Below are 18,378 nucleotides of genomic sequence, written 5' to 3' on the forward strand. Positions count from 1 at the left end.
AGCCAAACGAGTAAGGTACAATTAAAAATAAATTGCGGTACAATTAAGTACATTTTTGGTACAATTATTTAAACCTAGTCCCCAGTTTCGACTTTCACATGTGCGGACATTCGAATATACATCCGAATTTTTCGAAAAGATTGATCGATTTTGACGGTTAGAGGTTCGTTGGAAAGGTATTGAGCTCTAGAATTCGAATATCGATGTTTCAGGGGTCGACGACCTCATTTAGTGCCATCTATGGCCGTAGAACTGAATTTTGACCCATTTCTTGAAAGGACCGATTTTCGAACTTTTATATTTTTTCTTCAAGTCGACTTTTCAACACACTAAGGTGGTTTCGTCACTCGCGCGAACTGCCGTCCGCTGTGATCTATTGTTTTTTTTGTATCACCGTCCAAAATTAAACTGTTGTTTTTTTTTGTATTAAATTCACAGTGATGATGCGAACAATGACATTCCGTATTTTTTCCCACCGCCATCTTTCACCCGCGTTGATACTCCGCAGGACAGTTTCTTCAAAAAGGATCGTTCAAAGGGGTTGAATAAAGACCAATCGTCGCCCTATGATTCGGCCCAATCGACAATTGTTGGAATGTCACGTAATCGCCGTTTCAAACATGCCTGTTATATACCATTTAGTTTGACAAATCCAATACCGGAAAAAGCTCAATTCCAAGCATTGAAAATGCTGAAATTTAAATTCATCACCAATGAACAATTTAATATGATAAAAGAGTATTTGGATCGTCAACCGATTTGGTTGCGCAGCTCATTGGCGTATGAAACAAAAATTCCACGACAAAAACTGAAAATCATTCTGCCATCATTGGCGTATTATTTTACAACCGGTCCATGGCGATTGATGTGGGTCCGCTTTGGATACGATCCACGCAAAGATTTTACCAGCCGATACTATCAAACATTGGACTATCGAATCCGATCGAATACACTCAAAGAAAAGGTACATCCACAAAATATTAAATAATATTGGCATTTTTTAACTGATTTTGTCACTTGTCAGATTGCGCGCAGCCGAAAAACCAAAACCGATCCAGACAACACATATCCGTACTTTGAAGTAGATCGTCTGCCTGAAACCCGACAATCATTTTATCGAGTGAGATGGAATTTTTTTTGTCATTTTACATTTTGACCAATATGCAAATTTTAATATTTAAAAAATTCGATTTCAGTACTGTGATGTACATGTGCCAAAGATACAAGAAATGTTGGACAAAATACCGACACCACTATCAGGTGCGATATGCAATGAAAAAACTGGCTGGTTACCACCGAATTTTGACGATAATTGCCGTGAAATTCTCACCGAAACCATCAACGAACTATTGGAAATGCAACCGGCCGATTTTGATCCAAATCAATTGGCGTCAACGTCTCGGGAGGCCCAAGCACAAAATGCCGAACAACCAGATAATGAATGGGAATATGGGGTAAATTTTTTTATCTTTATAAAAGCTTCAACAATTTCATTAGATGTCTCTAGAAAATAAAACTAACTTTCGAAATCTCTGTCGTTTGCCAGGAGGACGAAGAAGGTTACGATGAAGAGGAACGGGATCCATCATATGTGGAACATGACTATGAAGATGACGAATGATCAACGAATGTATCAATTACGATGACTTGAAACAGAAATAAAGTTAAAAACCCGCCTTGTAACAGTACAACAATGCCCATTTTTATTCATTTCTATTTGATTTTGGTTCAACGCATCATTGTAAATTTACAATCGCTGAATAGAGTTGAGGCGATTGTGCGCTACACAAAAACACAAACATAATACAAAATATAAATAAAACTCTTAATGAACAACAATCTAAATGTATATATAAGATATTTTATATCTAATATAAACGGTAAGTTTCTCTTAAAATTGCCTAAGCGGTAGATATTTACAAGCCCCCGCCACCGTCCCCTGCCGAATTCTATGTTATTTATTAAGCACAAAATGTCAATTATAATTAAAATTTTGGGTTCGGTCAAGTAAAAAAAAATATACACATTTAAAATGTCGAATGTGATAAAAAGTGAGAGAACTAGAGACGGGTGCTTCATTGGTGTGAGTCATCTTTAAGCCATCGTTTTGATTTTGCCATATCCGATTTAACAATCACAAATAATTCCATGTCATTGCTTTTGAATTGATTGGTCAAGTAGGTTATTACATCGGCATCGTCACCAATGCATTCGGGCGCATTCAATTTTGAATCCAAATTCCAATAAAATTTATCGATTTTACGTATGGCAATCCAATGGCGTCGTCGAAATGGCAACACAATAAAACCAAATTTATATTCAGACGGCACGTTCATTATAAAACCAAGTATATTCGATGTATCGATACATAATGGTTCTCTGCAATTAAGGCGTGAATGAAACAAACAAATAAATATTAAATTTAATCAACAAATCAATATGGAAATACAGAATTGAAAAAATTACTGAAATATAAATCGGTCCATGTACATTGTACAAGAAAATAGTGGAAATCCTTTTATGTCTTTTGTTTTTTCCTCATGGGAGTCTTTATATCTTTCGTTATAAAAAATTAAAATCCCACGAGATTCCACTATTGCGACCCGGTTTTCGTATACATTCTATTAAATAAAGAGCTCTTCCGTTGATAATGTAAGAATAATACGTACTTGCGTTTATCAAACCAAATCGCTTCATAGTTCCTCAGTTGTAATGCGGTCATTATAACATTGACATCATATTGACCCAAGCCGAGCATCGATTTATGTGGATTGATCCATTCATCGGGCGATAATTGTACGCAAATGTCATCCAATTCAGTTTTTGTGAATGATCCTTTGGCTAATTGTGAAAAATTGAATGAATAAATCATCGAATTGTGTAAATATGAGTAAATTTAAACATATCTTGAGGTCTGCAATGGGCTTAGCATACATGAAACACATTTTATCTCATCTGTTGTTCCAATTTTCAGACAGCTCAATAGAATTCATATTTAAAAAAAAAATTCAAATTCACCTTGAAACAGGTTGTTTAGTGCATGGAGTGCGCACAGTTCGCGTATTTGTCGTTCATGGTAAATCGCACCATGGGCTCCCATATTTGATTGTGGTGCTGGAAATGTTTCACAGCAACGTCGTCCAATTGCTACACCTTTTGGTCTTTTTTTTATCCAATTGCATTCAATACCAAAAATTATTGTTCAGCAAACCCCTCAAACCAATTTACTGCAAGATTTTCTTCGATTGTGAGCGATTCGAATTTGGTGTTTATAAATCCACTTGATTTGAGATCGATATTGATGAGCCATTCAATAATTGCACTTGCAAAGAGATCCGAGCGTTCTGGTTTTGATTATAATTCGCATCAAAAATTGAGATCTAATTTTGATTATGCGTTTTCAAGTCAAACCAACAAAAAAAAACGTAATCGTTTTCAATTTCCTTCGGGACAATCCGTTTGTTGACAATTTTTGACACTCAATTTCTCTAATATTGTTGATGTTTATTTACTAAAACGCAAAAACTGTCTGCATCCCTATTGTTCGAATCCACATAAATAAAGTGTTTTGAAAACTCAAAAACAAATTATAAATTCAAAAAAATAAACACTATAATAGAATCACTTTGTGTTTGTTGATTTTTTTTTGCTTCCTTCTTCTTCTTCTTTGTGACACACAACTACACCTTCGGACAATTTGCATGTGTGTCGATAATTTTAATGTTGTTTTGTTTTGTGTATTCAAACTGTGTCGCTATATATCCCCATCGGCAGTCAATCTGTCTACATGAGACATGGCACTTGGTGACGACGTGCATTTGATAAAAGTGGTTTTTTTTTCTCGTTCGATTGTTATTGTACGGCGCGCGCGATATCTGTCAAACATGAGCAAATATACATTCGCCTTCGACTTTGGCCAACAGATGGCGGTACTATGATGGAAAAACAATGTCAAATAAAAAAAAATTGCATTCTTATTTCGACCGCTTTATGTTTATTTTAGTTTAAGATAATAAGTGGTTCTTTTTATTATAAATAAAAGGACAGAAATCAAAAAGGCAGAAATTCCCAAATCGATAACTTTAAAAAAAAAGTCAAACGTATTCGTCGGTTGGTCTGCTGTCAGTGTGTATTGTGACAGATTCGAACGAAAGCGAAAGAGTGCAAGGGAAAGAGAGAAAGAATGTGAATCCATTGAATGCCAGATTTTGTGTTTGCATGTTGAAACAATCGACGACACGTCAAATCGCGACGAGATTTGTTATTAAGCAAAAGATACATTCAATATTATTGAGTGTGCACACACGGATTGCATTTGTGCCATCATAAATTCGACGACAAAATTGTAAGCTGTTATTTTGTGATACCCTTTCACGTCTATTTTTCTTGTTCGTTGTTGCATTGTGCTGCATTTAATGTATAGCAAATAATTGCAATTGAATTCTAAACGTTTTTTTTCTCTTCTCTCTCATTTGATCGCATCGAAAATCGAATTAAAGTGTTGAGAATTTAGTTGATATTGTGTGCAAATTTCAGATTGTTGTTATTACGAATTGAATGACTTTGAAAATTGCCACCAACCAAAGTGACGTGAAAAGCAAAAGGTGAAAATCATCAAAAAATAACAGCGGCTACCACATTACCAAAGGTAAAAAAAAGTGTGCGTTGCCAGTCATTCGTTATTATTTTTGTTTACGTTTCATCGCGCTTTGTGCATTACATATTATTTTTTTGTATAATTTTCGATTGGCTACAATTGCGAATTCTTTGTGTCGTCGCTGTGTTTTTTTGCACAAAATTCAAACATCGAAATGGCATATGTCGGGGAAATACACTGTCAAATGAAGGAGAGTTTTCAATATTTCACTGTACACAGAAGACATTCTATTTTTGATTTTTTTTTGTCGCCTGTCGACAACATTTGTTGTTGTTATTTGCGACAACAAATACAATTGAGATTCAAATTTTCGGTGTATATGTGCTTGACAATTGTCGTTTGTAGCATGTCACAACAACCGAAATTACGACCAACGCAATGCCGATATTTTCATCAAACAGTATCTATTGTTCATTTCAAAAGAGATTCGCTCCGAATTCAACAGATATATTTGTCATTGGCAACCGATCACCACATTTTCTCGTTTCAAATATGAAGAAAAATCCATTTGTGTTTGCATTAACTATATTTGCATTGTGTTCAATAGAAAAATCAAAGTGAACTTTGTTTTATTTCTCAAAATAATTTCAATTCATATATACACCGAAAACCGAATGACAACAACAAAATGTGACAAACCGACCGAAAACCGATCCGTCCATAACGAAATCAAAATGTGTTGCCTGAATTTATGCAAACGACGACCATCATAAAATTGAACCATTTTTGACAGTTAATTTAACTACTTGCTCGAATGCACGATATAAATACGGTATTACAAGCGTTCTCGAACTTTCATTACGACTTGATGCATTGTTATTTCATCATATTCACGTGTGCACTGATATATATCAATTCGTTTTAGAATTGTGTTCATCATTGAGATTGGATCAGATGAATCATTCAGACCGAATGGGTCGACTAAAAACCAATTGCAACATCACAAAACAGCATATTTTTAATAGTGAATCTGTTTTATTTACAACGATAGAAACATGGAAGTTAACGAAACAATAGAAGATAACAGACAACAGCCGGATTTTTCGAGTATACGAGGAAAAAAAACATTGATCAGCCCATCACATGAGCAATTTGATTTATTGAAGAAATTTTTGGAAAAACGAATTGTGGACAGTTCGGGCGAAACCATTTTTGAAATTGGTGCCGGTGACAATGAAGAAAATGGACTACAATCCGATGAATATGCGGCTTCGGTTTGTATTATTTTATTTTATGAACATTTTTTTTGTCGTTGTGATGAGAAATTATTGGTAGAATTGTACCGATTTTTCAGGTGGCAACTCTTCAATCATTGGCAGCAACATTGAATGCAGACTGTGTTGAATTGCGACAACGGCCATCCGATAAAGGAATGACAGGACAGTTTTTAATACGAAGGAGGGTCGATCAGGATGATTTTATGGAAATACGGTGAGTGGTCCGGTGTAAGAGAAATCGATGGAAATTATGATGAAAGAAATTTCGGAATATCATTACAACGTCAAATTCTATTCTAAACCAGTTTAAAAAGGCCGGTTAGATAAAATCCCATAAAGTTGAAAAATATTTTGTATAAAAGTCGATGGTTTTCAGTCAATCATTTTTCATTCACACTTGATTTGTTTGTAAATCTCAAATCAATGCTTTAATTTTCATTCATTTACAGAGTTGCTGTTGTTGGTAACGTGGACGCTGGAAAAAGTACGTTGCTTGGCGTTCTTACTCATGGCGAATTGGATAATGGCAGAGGACATGCACGGCAACGATTATTTCGACACAAACATGAAATGGAAAGTGGCCGGACCAGTTCAGTGGGAAATGATATATTGGGATTTGATAGCGTGGGCAAAGTTGTTAATAAACCCGATCATGGTACCTTAGACTGGGTGAAAATTTGCGAGAAATCAGCCAAAGTAATAATATTCCTTCGGTTCTTCCATTCTGTTCCATTACTCATTGATTAATTTCCATTTTTTTCATTCTTTTCTTCTGATCAACCCTATAGATAATAACATTCATCGATTTAGCTGGTCATGAACGATATTTGAAAACCACTGTATTCGGAATGACCGGACATTCTCCGTCATACACCATGTTAATGGTAATACATAATTATGCGTTATTGTTTATTTTTTTGGTTATTTGCTCTTGAATTAATTCACATCGAGAATATTAACAAGTGTATGGTCAACAATTTCAATATTTTAAGCGTATTGACTATTGATCTTGTTTTTCGTATTTTTTCATGAAAGTTTCACAAACCGTTTCACTAATCATTTTGTTTTGTTAGTTTTTTCATTTAAATAAGTCGAATGTTATCTTTGCTTTTTTTCATAAAGATTGGTGCCAATGCTGGTATTGTTGGTATGACAAAGGAGCATCTTGGGTTGGCGCTAGCGCTTTCAGTGCCTGTATTTGTTGTAATAACTAAAATCGATATGTGTCCGCCAAATATTCTTCAAGACAATTTAAAATTGTTGTGCAAAGTGTTGAAATCTCAGGGATGCCGAAAAGTACCAGTTATGGTCCGAACACCCGACGATGTTGTATTGTCGGCCACAAATTTTGTGTCGCAACGACTTTGTCCAATATTTCAAGTATCCAATGTGACTGGTGATAATTTGGATTTATTAAAAATGTTTCTCAATTTATTGACCACACGAATGGGTGGTTTGGATAATTTTCCGGCTGAATTTCAAATTGATGACACATATTCGGTAGGACAAACATAAATAAATATAATCCATCATTAATCACGCCTAATGAAATTGTAAATTTTATTTTTCTTTAGGTACCAGGTGTTGGTACTGTTGTGAGCGGTACATGTTTTACGATTCTTTTTCGATTATTTGTCGATTATTTTAAATTAATTCTTTTCTTTTGTGATTCTCCCCTTAGGTACATGTTTGCAAGGTGTGATACGTCTCAACGATAATCTATTGCTTGGACCTGATTTATTAGGCCATTTCATACCGATTGCCATCAAGAGCATTCATCGAAAGCGAATGAATGTGAGCGAGGTGCGTGGTGGTCAGACGGCAAGTTTTGCATTGAAAAAGATCAAACGCTCTCAAATCCGCAAAGGAATGGTTCTCGTCTGTCCCGAATTAAATCCAAAAGCGGCATGGGAATTCGATGGCGAGATTGTTGTATTGCATCATCCAACCACCATATCAAGCAAAGTAAATAATTTTAAATAAATTCTTGGAAAAAATAAAATAAAAATTAAACAAAAACAACTTATTCATATTATAGTATCAGGCAATGGTGCATTGCGGTAGCATACGACAAACAGCATCTATTCTATCCATGTCAAAAGACATGCTACGCACTGGTGATAAAGCACGCGTACGCTTTCGATTCATAAAGCATCCGGAATATCTCAGGCCAAATCAGCGTTTGGTGTTCAGGGAAGGGCGTACAAAAGCCGTTGGCAATGTTATTGAGCCAATTACAAATACCGTGCATCGGCCAAATGCAAATTTAAAACCACAAAAAATGCACTCGAGGGGGCATTCAATGCAAAATCAAAATCAAAACCAAAATCCAAATGCACAACGCGATGGAAACACAACAACAACAACAAATACGATGACAGCGACAGCAAACGCAGTCAATACAAGCAATGTTATGAAAGACGGTGATTTAGGTAAAAATGCATTGCCTATGGACGGGGTCATTGAAATTGGCGTAGACAAACGTGACTTACATCACCGTGGCCGAACGAAACGACAGAATTAATACCAGTTACAATTTTCATCAGCTAAAATAATAATAATAACAACAACAACAACAACAACCACACATACATTACATTTAAAGTACCATAGACCTTTCTTCTCGTTTATTTTCATATTTGAGAATTTGCTTCGATTCAAAAATATCTACTGTTAATGTGTATGTGCCAGTTTTGGAATTCGATACATAGATTAATTTCATTTAGTCCAGAAAAAAAGATTCATTTTTTCAGTTTTATTTATGGCTATGAAAAAAGAGATGGCACAAATGTGCTGGCAATACACTCGTTGACGCTAATTATTTACATACCACTTTTTTCTCTTCGTCTTTGTTTTATGAATAAAAATCCAAAGCCGTAGTACGAATGAAAAGCTGAAAAGATGATATATTTTTCGAATGATATGACACAAAAGAAAAGTTCATACAATTTTACCATAACAAATGAAGCAATGAATTCAAATTAATAAAATAGATATTTCATTATAAATACACAATCTTTATTTGTTTGTTCAGCATTTACATGCGCTGTATAATCGGATCGCAAGATATAAATGCATTCATATATTATGGTAATAAATGGTGAAGGTTGAAAAATTCCGATTAATCTGAGAGCATTGTTTCTTCACGAAGACTATTGAAAGTGAAAGGAGCCCACCAAATAGACAGTAACAATCTGGAACATACCTCTGCTTGGTAATGCCGTAATTAATAACAAGGATGACATTTTTTTTATATTTATTGTAAACATGTGATTCCAGTAGTGATTAAATGCTTTAAAAATATACAAATTGAAAAATGATAATCTCAATTTCAATTTCAATTTCATTTATTGACAATTTGCTGTCTTATACATTCTATTACATTTCCATTTGTTGTAGGTAAGTCAATAGTTATAATATAATATAATAAGAAGAACCTCATTGACGTTCTTTTTTAAAGAATTCCTTTTACGTATGATATTTATAATGGTGGTCATTTGCATCAATTATCGAATGAACCTATTTCTGTCAGACATTTTCGGATAGAGCTTCGAAACATAGATTCCGAATTTTTACGCAAATCGAAATTCAAATTAAGGTATGGCCCAATTATTGTGGTATTATTTGCAGTATTATTTCCTATCAGTGATCACTTCAATTAGACAAAAAAAAATTGTGATTGATAAAACCTTGTTTGTATTCAGTTGCCCATTGTTTTCATATTTTGGAAGCAAAATTTTATTATTATTTCAATTAAAAAATTACTTCTAAACATTAATGTAAACATGTGAAAGATGATTCTTTTATAAAATACTGTTTCAGTTCCTCCGCTCCTCAAAATATTTATAGATTGAAAATGAGCAGGGAAAAAAGAGAAATAAATTAAAACTAGAAAAATTCAGAAATTGAAAAACATCTTCTTCTACTTATTTAATGTGTTTAGAACATTTCATAGACGAATTTCAAAATCACATATCCATGTGTGGACTGGGGTGGAGCGTTTTTCAAACTTTGATGTCTACACTTGGATTTATATGTGTCTTGGCGCTCCGAATCAGGATGTACCAACATTTTTTCAAAAAGTTGCCATTTAGGCCTCCCGACTTGCACTTGAATTATACCAATTTTCATAAAAATTCATAAAAATTACTGTTTTCTCGAAATGAAAAAAAAAATTACTCATTTTACAACTTTTAATGTGTCATTTAAGTTTATTCGCATGATTTTATGTGGTTTTACCATTTAATGTAAGATGTAGCATATATCACATCAAAATACGTGTCAATAGTTGACGGCAGAAATAAATGAAATGGAAACTGATGGCATAATAACTGTTCTTATTATACTAATTTAGTTTTTAAGTAATTTGTGGAATTGCTACAGTCAGGAAGAGCCGTGAAATTCGTTTGTTTTTTTTTTTCAAAAAATTTAATCAATAAAAATTTCATTTATTTCTTCCGTCAACTATTGACACGTATTTTGATGTTATATGCTATATCTTACATTAAATGGTAAAACCACATAAAATCACGCGAATAAACTTAAATAACACATTAGAAGTTGTAAAATAAGTAATTTTTTTCATTTCGAGAAAACAATAATTTTTACGAATTTTTAGCAAAATTGGTATGATTCAAATGCAAGTCGGCAGGCCTAAATGGTCACATTTTGAAAAAAATGTTGGTACATCCTGATTCGGGGCGCCAAGACACATATAAATCCAAGTGTACACAATGTGTACTACACATTTATACTCCAAAAAAGATCAAAAACGCTCCACCCTAGTTTGGACGCTACTCTTGGAAAAAGTTTTTCCGTGAATGAAACTAGAATGTTGACTTAAAACTAACATTTTGAATCTATAAAAAACATTGTTCATGCGCCAAAGTAGAAAGTAACAACATTTCCTCATATATCATTTATAAAGTTTAATCAGTCTTTCAGCTTCCCGCCATCCAGTTTCAACTGCCCCATGTGCGTTCGAGAAGAGATTTGGACTGGTGGCTTCACCGGCGAATTGAATAACTGGCCTTCCATTCGAGTCACTTATTGGTTCCGCTAATTTTTGAACATTTGCTCTGAGTGCTTCTGCTTTCAGCGTGTAATTCGAATAAGATCCACGGAAATGAGAATTTGAGTACCATTTTGAGCTGGATAAAAACAAAACTGTTTAATTCAAATAAGAAAAAAATTGACAGCCAAAATTGTTTTTCGAAATATGTTTTTCCAGATTTTTTTTCTAGTGAATTCAAAGACACTTTGAAAAGAAAAAGATAAATCATTCCTCACCGAACCATTGTTTTGGCATCTGGTATGTTCCAATGTTTCAAAATCATTCGAAGAACTTTTTCTGCGCCGGCTTTCACATCGGCGTCGCTCTTTTCTTCCATTTTATGTGCCAATTCTCCAGAGATCCAACCGCAAAGAATGTTGGTTGATGATTATTAAATCGATTGAATGCCATTAAACCTTCTAGCCAGTCACCGTTCACCGGATCGTCTCGTACTTCTTTCAATTGTTGTAATTGCCATAAAATTGAAAATCCACCCCAACATTCGTCGTTCCAAAATGGTTTATCAAATTCCAAATAGATTTTATCGACGGTTCCAATCATCATGCCATCGATGCTATTGTATTTCCATCGAGGAAGCAACGGCTCGAACAAACTCAAACAACGCTCTTTAAGAACACCCAATGAGACCGTGCAAATCACGTGATCGGCTAAATATGAACTACCGTCTTTACATGTAATTTTTGTGGATGCACTGGGTTGATTGTATACGATTTTCAGCACTTCTTTATCGAAGTGGATCAGTGGAATAATATCGATTACTGGCTCCGAATTTTCAGGAATTTTATTCTAAAAATGAATCATTTTTAATTTCAAATGGAAGTTATAACCTCCACACCTCTGGTCCTAATCAGTTTAGGTTCTTCAAAATTTAAGTTGCGGCCTCCTTCTGAAACTTCTTTGCCTTTGGCCATTTCGAACACAACATTACTTCTCTCCGTGGCACCTGAATACATCTCAAAAGAATATATTTAAAAAAAACAATACTTTTAACATAAAATCAAAAGAAAATCCAAACATTGGGCCCCCATATCGACGACATTCTCGCCGAATGGAACAGTGTGAATTCGGCCACCAATACGATTTTCCGCCTCTAAAATTGTCACACGGTCAAATCCATTCGAAATAAGCTTCGTAACTGCTGCTACACCTGACAATGATAATTTTTGTCAATCATTAATTATTATTAACAATGATAATTGACTGACCTGATGCACTTGCACCAATCACTATAATTTTCTTATTCATTTTCCAATGAATATTAATTTTTAGAACAATAAAAAAGATATTCACATCAAAACACCGATTCGGGGTTGAATCATTTAGAACAGAAACAGCTGAGCATTGACAACTCGCATATTAGTTGTCATTAAATGTCAGTTGCATGGTGCAGCGTTCATATTTGAGCAATTCAAAAGTGAATATTGGTTCACAGCCGTCTGTTATAATTTCCTGTAATAAAATTTGCACCACTTTTATAAAAAATAGCTGACTGGCTGCAATCTGACTTGAAGCTGTGTTATTTTGGCGAAAAGATCATAAGTCTCAAGTGCTATGTGCAAAGTTGGATGAATTGTCTTTTCAACTATGAGTTGATGTTTTCTAGTTTAAACAGGTTTTGGGAAAAGGTAGTGATTTTGTTTCGGAAGTTCCGAAAGAAAAAGTTTCTTTTTTGTTCTTTATTCATTGCGAATGAAAATTTCTTTATTCTATTTATTCCACTTTAATTCAAAAATGCAATTTATATTTCTTGACATTATCATTTGTCTCTTCGAATGTGTAGCCAGCGCTACCAATACAACATGTATCTGAGACATTATTATGGACAAAGTCATATTTTGTTCCATCTATGCCATAAGTCGCATCAAGGATAGTATAGGTGTAACTATACGGATGTTTTTTGGATCCCCATGCTGGTCTATTTTTTTTTAATCGAACACATCGTTTTGGTTCTGTCGCCATTGTGTTGCAACACATACAGCAACTGCTATCGGTAACTCTCGAATAACCACTAGCCGTATCAACCTCGGATTTAAACAATTGGTAAGTAAATCGAGCGCCATCAACCTGTTTCTTTTTATCATTCAACACCTTTATACCATATTTCCTCATTCGTCCACATTGTAACGAGTCCACACCAAAGCAGCTCACGCACACGAAAACTAAGAGAATTCAAAATCATTTAATGATATTGAGTTAAAGTCATCAGCACAGTTGTCACAATTCTTTTCAAAGTTATTCGCAGCTTCTGAACTTTACGAAATGGACATTTTAAAAGTAAAGACCCTTTTTCTTATCTTTATTTTTATGATTAGACTAGATAAAATGAGAAGAGTGAAAAACTAAAATAGGTATTCAATTTTCTCAAATTGTAGAATTGTAAAATCAAATCTCTTCCTTATCTAATAATTAAAATTCTACTTACACAAGGCAAAAAAGAATAAGAATTGCCGAAAACTCAATCCCATCTTGGTCACGTCAATTATTCGTTGTTCAAATAAAAGTTATTCTTCACACTATAGAATATTCTAACTCAAAACGATACAAATTGTACGCTTTTATACGCAATTTTCATCTGATTATAATTCAAGGTTTCATATTTCGAATTTTTGGCGGCGTTGACGTTAATGGTTTGGTAAAAAATATTTTTTTATTGATACTAATAATTTGTACATCTGCTTGAACTCATTGAAACACATTAAAAATTTAAAAATGTGCGAACTTAATGAAATTGGAACTACAAAACATCCGAATCAGAAATATCCCAACAAACATTTGTTGTGGCAAATTCATCCATTATCGGGCATATGTTGACGGTCAATATTGGGGTTGGATTTGTGTGTAGTTTCAGTCAATTTTACCGTCAAAATGGAAAGGAAAAAAAGAAAAAAAAAACAATTCAGTTAGATTGAATGCAAAAATAAACTATCAATTCAATAAAGTACTCACCTACGGGTTCTTTTATATTCCGCACAGCCCTAAATAGGGACCCGTACTGCGGTCAAGGGTACAATAGAAATCCTTGGATTTAAACTATTCACGCCTAGTAACTAACAAAATTGTTAAAATATTCTTCTTATGATTATTGTTGATTTTATGCTGTCTATCAGTTGACATTGTTCGCATGGTGTGGATTGTCAGGTCTCTTCAACGAATCGGGCAATGGTATGCCAAAAAGACGACACATTCCTATAAAATCAGAAATAAACACAAAACATTAATCAATTAATATGAACACTGAACACCTAACGCTCTGCTCTCTATTCTCAATTTAATATTAATACAATATACAATTATGCACATACCTTTGAATAAAATATTCTTTGCGGCAACAATGTCACGGTGCCAAATGACTACGTGCTCAATCATGTCTTCTGGTGCAGCATCACCCAATTCATGGTATTCTCGAGTTAATGACCAAGTTTTGAAGATAACTTTTATCTTTGGCACTAAACGCTCGATGTTCTCACGATCTGGATTGATTGCTCTCTCTACAATTCGCTCTTTTTTAAGCTCTTGTCTGCTCAAATTCGTCACAATTATCGGTGGTAGTCCAACAATCGGTTTTGGTATGCAATTTCGACAAATTTTGAATCGATGATTTTTGGTTTCTCTTGGAAATCGCTCGTGACAATTGGCACACGTTATTGATGTACCCCATTCATCTTGAAAACTGACCTTTGTGTGCTCTTGTTTCTTGAAGCTGGTCGCCAATTTACGCGTTCCTGGGCATCTTTTCCGCTTCTTTATGCCCCATGGCCGATTTGGTGCCATTTCTCCAGCACCAATCCAAATCCAAGACGGTTTGTTGTTCGTTACCCGCATGGCAACTTTATCACTTGTTTTGGTAGCCTTGATGTGGTGATCGAGATCCAATCGTGCATATTTTCGAGTCGCATATGCTTGCATTCCCATTCGTAGCATTTTGATGCGATGCAGAATGTACGCTTTCCATGTGGATCCACGCGGCGATGGTATCACTGGGTACGACTTGAAATCCATTTGTTCTTCTTCAACAAACCACCAGGTCAACCGATCAGCCTTCCGATCTCTCTTCTTCTGCTCGGTTTGCCAATGAAATCGTGGATTGGATATTTTAATGTTTTCCTGTTAAATAATAACGTCAAATTTCAATCACGTTCCAAAAAAAAAAACATTGTAATAACAAACTTAACTTACCTCAATGTTTGACTTGATATGGCGGCGCACAACGGCAACCCACGTTTTCTCGTTCGGATCGATGGCACTAGCATATGTCATGTTGTTAAATGTGGCATGCTCCGAATTTTCCACCCAAGCCTTCGCTGGCTTCTCGTACAATATTGACACGCAAACACTATTGGTGATGATTTGCGAGTGAAACCGCTTCTGCTTGCCGATTTGTTTGATTTTATCCATGTCGAAAACCAAATTCCACAATTCATCTCGATGGCCGTACAAGTAATAGTCCAGTGTGTATTTGTTCATTCGATTGGTCAGCGGATTGCGAGAACTTGGCACCACTCCTAGTACAGTGTTCGCCAAATAATACATATCTGTCATATCCAATCGAACGTTTTTCAGTTGGAATCGGCATAACGGGACAAGTGCGAAATTGTTCACTTTTGGCGGTCGATTGTTCGTTATCAATCCATCGCGACGGAATGCATGCCATTGTTGTGAATATTGATGAAACACTTCGATTTGGCGTTGCATTTGACCGAACATCCACAGTGATTGGAACCAATTGTCCTTAACGAACTCATTGACAGTGACCGGAACCAATTGTTCATTATGAACTTTTTGACACTGCCAACCGATTCTTTCCAGTTCATACAATAAAATTTTCATCTTATTTGTTCTCTCTACATCACCATGTGTCAGATCTTTGTTACTAGTGGCGTAAACTTTTGCGTTTCGTATATCGATGCCGTCAAATTTTGATCCATTGTATTGATGGCCATTGATATTCATGTTATAATACCAGCGTTTCATTTGAAAAAACGATTCAACATGTTCTGAACAATGAGTGTTGAGATTGGTCTGATTATTTCGAATGTGATCTTGGTAGAAATAATTAAAACCATTTCCCAGGCATTCTTTATCGGGCCATTCAAAATTCTCTACACCGAAGTGTGCCTCGACAATGTTACGAAAAGCTGGCGGCATTAGTTCCTCTCTGTCGACTTTATCGGCTAAAACACCGTTAAAGCACTCAATGAAAAATGTTTTACCGTTTTGTACAAAAAATTGTTGGTTCCCATCATCGATGGCTTCTTGAATTTTGTACAACGCCAACAATGATGCTAGTGACGAAATCAGTGTCATTTTGTAGCTTCGATGATCCAAAAACTGAATCACTCTGTCGCGATATTCTTCCCGTATGATTGACTTGACGCCTTGTTTTATGACTACAAGGTTCTTAATGTCGTCTTTCCTTTCGGGTGGACTGTATAAATGAAACGAAAACAAAGAAAAACATACACACTTATTTAAAAAAAACTGGTCACAAAACAATATTGCGAAATTGCATCGAAAATCCAATGAAAAAAAAACACAGAATAAATATTAAGAAAAACAATGCTTACATATTAAATTGATCCTCTCTTGATCTTGTTCTACTCATGGTTTAATCAATCAATCACAATTTCTGGTGCTTTTCCAAATACTATGGGATAGTTATCACTATTTTCGGTTGCAATCAATTCGCATCAATTTCACAATTCAAATTGTAATTTTTAATGTGTTTTTGTTGGTTCTGCTTGTAAACTACCTGACGAAATTCAATTATTATTATCAATTTAAAGTTATTTTTCTGACTTGATGATGAGATTTAATGGTATTTCAAATAGCTTCACAGCGCGAACGGTAACTTTGAACTAAAATGAATGCAAAAATGCACCGCTATTTATAGCAAATTATTGCTGTATTGCAAAAAGTCAAGCCTCGAAAACTAAAATGACTGCAATTAAACGATTCTATTGATACATCAATATATGCAAACAAATTTACAATATTTTCATTCAACAACTCAATCACTCCACTTTGATTTGCCACAAAACTCTGCCGAAAATGCATTTTTAAACAGGAACATAACAAATCACAAACGAGAGAATTGTCGAAATGGTTTTTTTTTTCAAATGTGTTTCGATGATTTGGAATATTAACAGTAATACTTTATAAATGTTCTGTCGTTTGAATTGAAAACAGAAACAGACACAAAATATTTCCGCAAATATATCCATCACATTTCGTGAACACACGATATCGTTGTATCAAAACACTGACAAAGCACATCACAAAAACAAGCGGTGATCGGGAATACTGTTGTACGGTCAAAATTCAACAGTTTGTTGCATTCGCGCTAGTATTTCGTTTACAGAAAAACAAAAACACAAACACATATTATATTGTCTCTCTCACATGTTTCGTTTCTTTGTGCTGTGACATAAAAAAGCCACTGATACAATATTAGCACTAAAATCCATTTGTCTTATTTTATCATGTTGAAAACTGAAATCGGTTGTCATTTTGAATTTAATTTGTTTGAAAAAAACAACAACAACGCACATTTTCTGACCGCTAATAAGAACAAAGAAACTCGTGCGTATGAATATCATGGATATACTCTACATTCCGTTTGACACTAAAATGGCCACATAATTATCCTTGTGAATGTGTGACTCTCTCTGTTGTGCATTTAAATGTGTACAAACTTTCAATTGTTTATATGCGCGACCGGTTCAATATTGCATGTTTCGACCCGAAACACCGAATGAATTTGTTTATATCACTTTCCCTCACACACACACAAACTCTGTATTCGTAGCGATATTTGACTTTTTGAATTTGTCCAACTGAATTCTAGGCGACGGAGAATGCAATCGTATGAGATTGTTGTTGTTGTATACCAAAAATCATCTCTTTCTAAACTGGCGGCACTTCTCAGTATAGTTTTGGCCGCAATAAAAAAATCAATCCCGTTAAATATTGAATAGAGTGATTTGTTTGTTTGTGATACATGTTAAATCGAAGCACAAAAAATTCCTTTGCTACATTAATTCTGTTGAAAACTGAAAAATGTGAATACAAACTTTGTGTGTACTCCAGTTGAAAAGAAAACAAATCTGAATGGCAACTCATTATATTTCGTTGTGATTTTGTGTATTGAAACATTTTTGTCAATACACTGTAATTTTGTCGATGTGTGATGTTCAATATTCAACTGATCCTTGCCTTCTTAATGATGCTGGACATATGTATGAATATAAGTGATACAAAATGCAATCAAACAGCGAAAACAGTCGATAGAATTGTTGATATAAATTTTATGTAAACAAAATCGAACATTTGAATCTCATGTTACACATACTTTCATTCTTTAAACGAGTAAGAGTCAGCAAAACACGCATTGTATCAATACCGTTGTATGCTTTGAGATTCAAACAAAAACG

General features: G+C 34.6%; 6 protein-coding genes across 9 annotated transcripts in view; 2 read left to right on the top strand and 4 right to left on the bottom strand.

Moving 5' to 3' along the window:
- Window positions 1-1,688, top strand: part of LOC116347921 (general transcription factor 3C polypeptide 5-like) — a 7,721-nt gene extending 6,033 nt beyond the window's left edge. The window contains exons 4-7 of the mRNA XM_031778730.1: window positions 439-964; window positions 1,025-1,120; window positions 1,197-1,454; window positions 1,547-1,688. Of these exons, the coding sequence (XP_031634590.1) occupies window positions 439-964; window positions 1,025-1,120; window positions 1,197-1,454; window positions 1,547-1,621 (955 nt within the window). The 3' untranslated portion in view covers window positions 1,622-1,688. The remainder of the gene's footprint in view (window positions 1-438; window positions 965-1,024; window positions 1,121-1,196; window positions 1,455-1,546) is intronic.
- LOC116347924 (josephin-like protein) lies at window positions 1,681-3,848 on the bottom strand. Its single transcript, XM_031778734.1, has 3 exons — window positions 3,019-3,848; window positions 2,670-2,841; window positions 1,681-2,379 (listed from the first exon to the last, which is right to left on the bottom strand). Exons 1-3 carry the CDS (start codon window positions 3,098-3,100, stop codon window positions 2,076-2,078), a joined length of 558 nt encoding a protein of 185 aa, XP_031634594.1. The 5' UTR covers window positions 3,101-3,848; the 3' UTR covers window positions 1,681-2,075.
- A 283-nt stretch (window positions 3,849-4,131) lies between these two features.
- Window positions 4,132-8,884, top strand: LOC116347920 (GTP-binding protein 1). 4 transcript variants are annotated; one of them, XM_031778726.1, is made up of 10 exons: window positions 4,134-4,345; window positions 4,500-4,648; window positions 5,649-5,871; window positions 5,952-6,088; window positions 6,324-6,570; window positions 6,663-6,758; window positions 6,997-7,374; window positions 7,449-7,476; window positions 7,556-7,839; window positions 7,913-8,884. In XM_031778726.1, exons 3-10 carry the CDS (start codon window positions 5,653-5,655, stop codon window positions 8,396-8,398), a joined length of 1,875 nt encoding a protein of 624 aa, XP_031634586.1. In that variant the 5' UTR covers window positions 4,134-4,345; window positions 4,500-4,648; window positions 5,649-5,652; the 3' UTR covers window positions 8,399-8,884. The 4 variants fall into 4 exon arrangements, with proteins under 4 accessions (XP_031634587.1, XP_031634586.1, XP_031634585.1 ...); XM_031778725.1 differs by having other exon boundaries at window positions 4,537-4,648; XM_031778727.1 differs by lacking the exon at window positions 4,500-4,648 and having other exon boundaries at window positions 4,132-4,345.
- A 1,624-nt stretch (window positions 8,885-10,508) lies between these two features.
- On the bottom strand, window positions 10,509-12,263 carry LOC116347840 (spermine oxidase-like). The gene is given in 6 exon segments (XM_031778579.1): window positions 10,509-11,024; window positions 11,164-11,305; window positions 11,308-11,734; window positions 11,776-11,891; window positions 11,940-12,095; window positions 12,154-12,263. Coding segments are annotated over 6 exon segments (1,116 nt in total). The 5' UTR covers window positions 12,194-12,263; the 3' UTR covers window positions 10,509-10,789.
- Window positions 12,264-12,613: 350 nt separating this feature from the next.
- Window positions 12,614-13,504, bottom strand: LOC116347892. The gene is made up of 2 exons (XM_031778687.1): window positions 13,371-13,504; window positions 12,614-13,107 (listed from the first exon to the last, which is right to left on the bottom strand). Exons 1-2 carry the CDS (start codon window positions 13,411-13,413, stop codon window positions 12,674-12,676), a joined length of 477 nt encoding a protein of 158 aa, XP_031634547.1. The 5' UTR covers window positions 13,414-13,504; the 3' UTR covers window positions 12,614-12,673.
- Window positions 13,505-13,618: 114 nt separating this feature from the next.
- Window positions 13,619-16,591, bottom strand: LOC116347841. The gene is made up of 5 exons (XM_031778580.1): window positions 16,513-16,591; window positions 15,125-16,373; window positions 14,251-15,052; window positions 13,895-14,134; window positions 13,619-13,682 (listed from the first exon to the last, which is right to left on the bottom strand). Exons 1-4 carry the CDS (start codon window positions 16,548-16,550, stop codon window positions 14,052-14,054), a joined length of 2,172 nt encoding a protein of 723 aa, XP_031634440.1. The 5' UTR covers window positions 16,551-16,591; the 3' UTR covers window positions 13,619-13,682; window positions 13,895-14,051.
- Window positions 16,592-18,378: the final 1,787 nt, after the last annotated feature.

The sequence above is a fragment of the Contarinia nasturtii genome, unplaced genomic scaffold (assembly GCF_009176525.2).
Source record: "Contarinia nasturtii isolate CC-2019 unplaced genomic scaffold, AAFC_CNas_1.1 Cnas_scaffold_2166, whole genome shotgun sequence".
Classification (NCBI taxonomy): Eukaryota; Metazoa; Arthropoda; class Insecta; order Diptera; family Cecidomyiidae; genus Contarinia; species Contarinia nasturtii.

Bases quoted from the DNA above. Each gene is read 5' to 3' on its own strand.
- LOC116347924 (XM_031778734.1), bottom strand. From the start codon at position 3,100: ATGGGAGCCCATGGTGCGATTTACCATGAACGACAAATACGCGAACTG. The intron at 2,842-3,018 runs GTGAATTTGAAT...TTTCACAATTAG, and splicing joins ACTAAACAACCTGTTTCAAG to CCAAAGGATCATTCACAAAA. The intron at 2,380-2,669 runs GTACGTATTATT...CCTTAATTGCAG, and splicing joins ATTTGGTTTGATAAACGCAA to AGAACCATTATGTATCGATA.
- LOC116347920 (XM_031778727.1), top strand. From the start codon at position 5,653: ATGGAAGTTAACGAAACAATAGAAGATAACAGACAACAGCCGGATTTT. The intron at 5,872-5,951 runs GTTTGTATTATT...CCGATTTTTCAG, and splicing joins CCGATGAATATGCGGCTTCG to GTGGCAACTCTTCAATCATT. The intron at 6,759-6,996 runs GTAATACATAAT...TTTTTCATAAAG, and splicing joins CGTCATACACCATGTTAATG to ATTGGTGCCAATGCTGGTAT.
- LOC116347892 (XM_031778687.1), bottom strand. From the start codon at position 13,413: ATGGGATTGAGTTTTCGGCAATTCTTATTCTTTTTTGCCTTGT. The intron at 13,108-13,370 runs GTAAGTAGAATT...GAATTCTCTTAG, and splicing joins CTTATTCTTTTTTGCCTTGT to TTTTCGTGTGCGTGAGCTGC.
- LOC116347841 (XM_031778580.1), bottom strand. From the start codon at position 16,550: ATGAGTAGAACAAGATCAAGAGAGGATCAATTTAATAT. The intron at 15,053-15,124 runs GTAAGTTAAGTT...ATTATTTAACAG, and splicing joins ATATCAAGTCAAACATTGAG to GAAAACATTAAAATATCCAA. The intron at 14,135-14,250 runs GTATGTGCATAA...CTGATTTTATAG, and splicing joins AAAGAATATTTTATTCAAAG to GAATGTGTCGTCTTTTTGGC.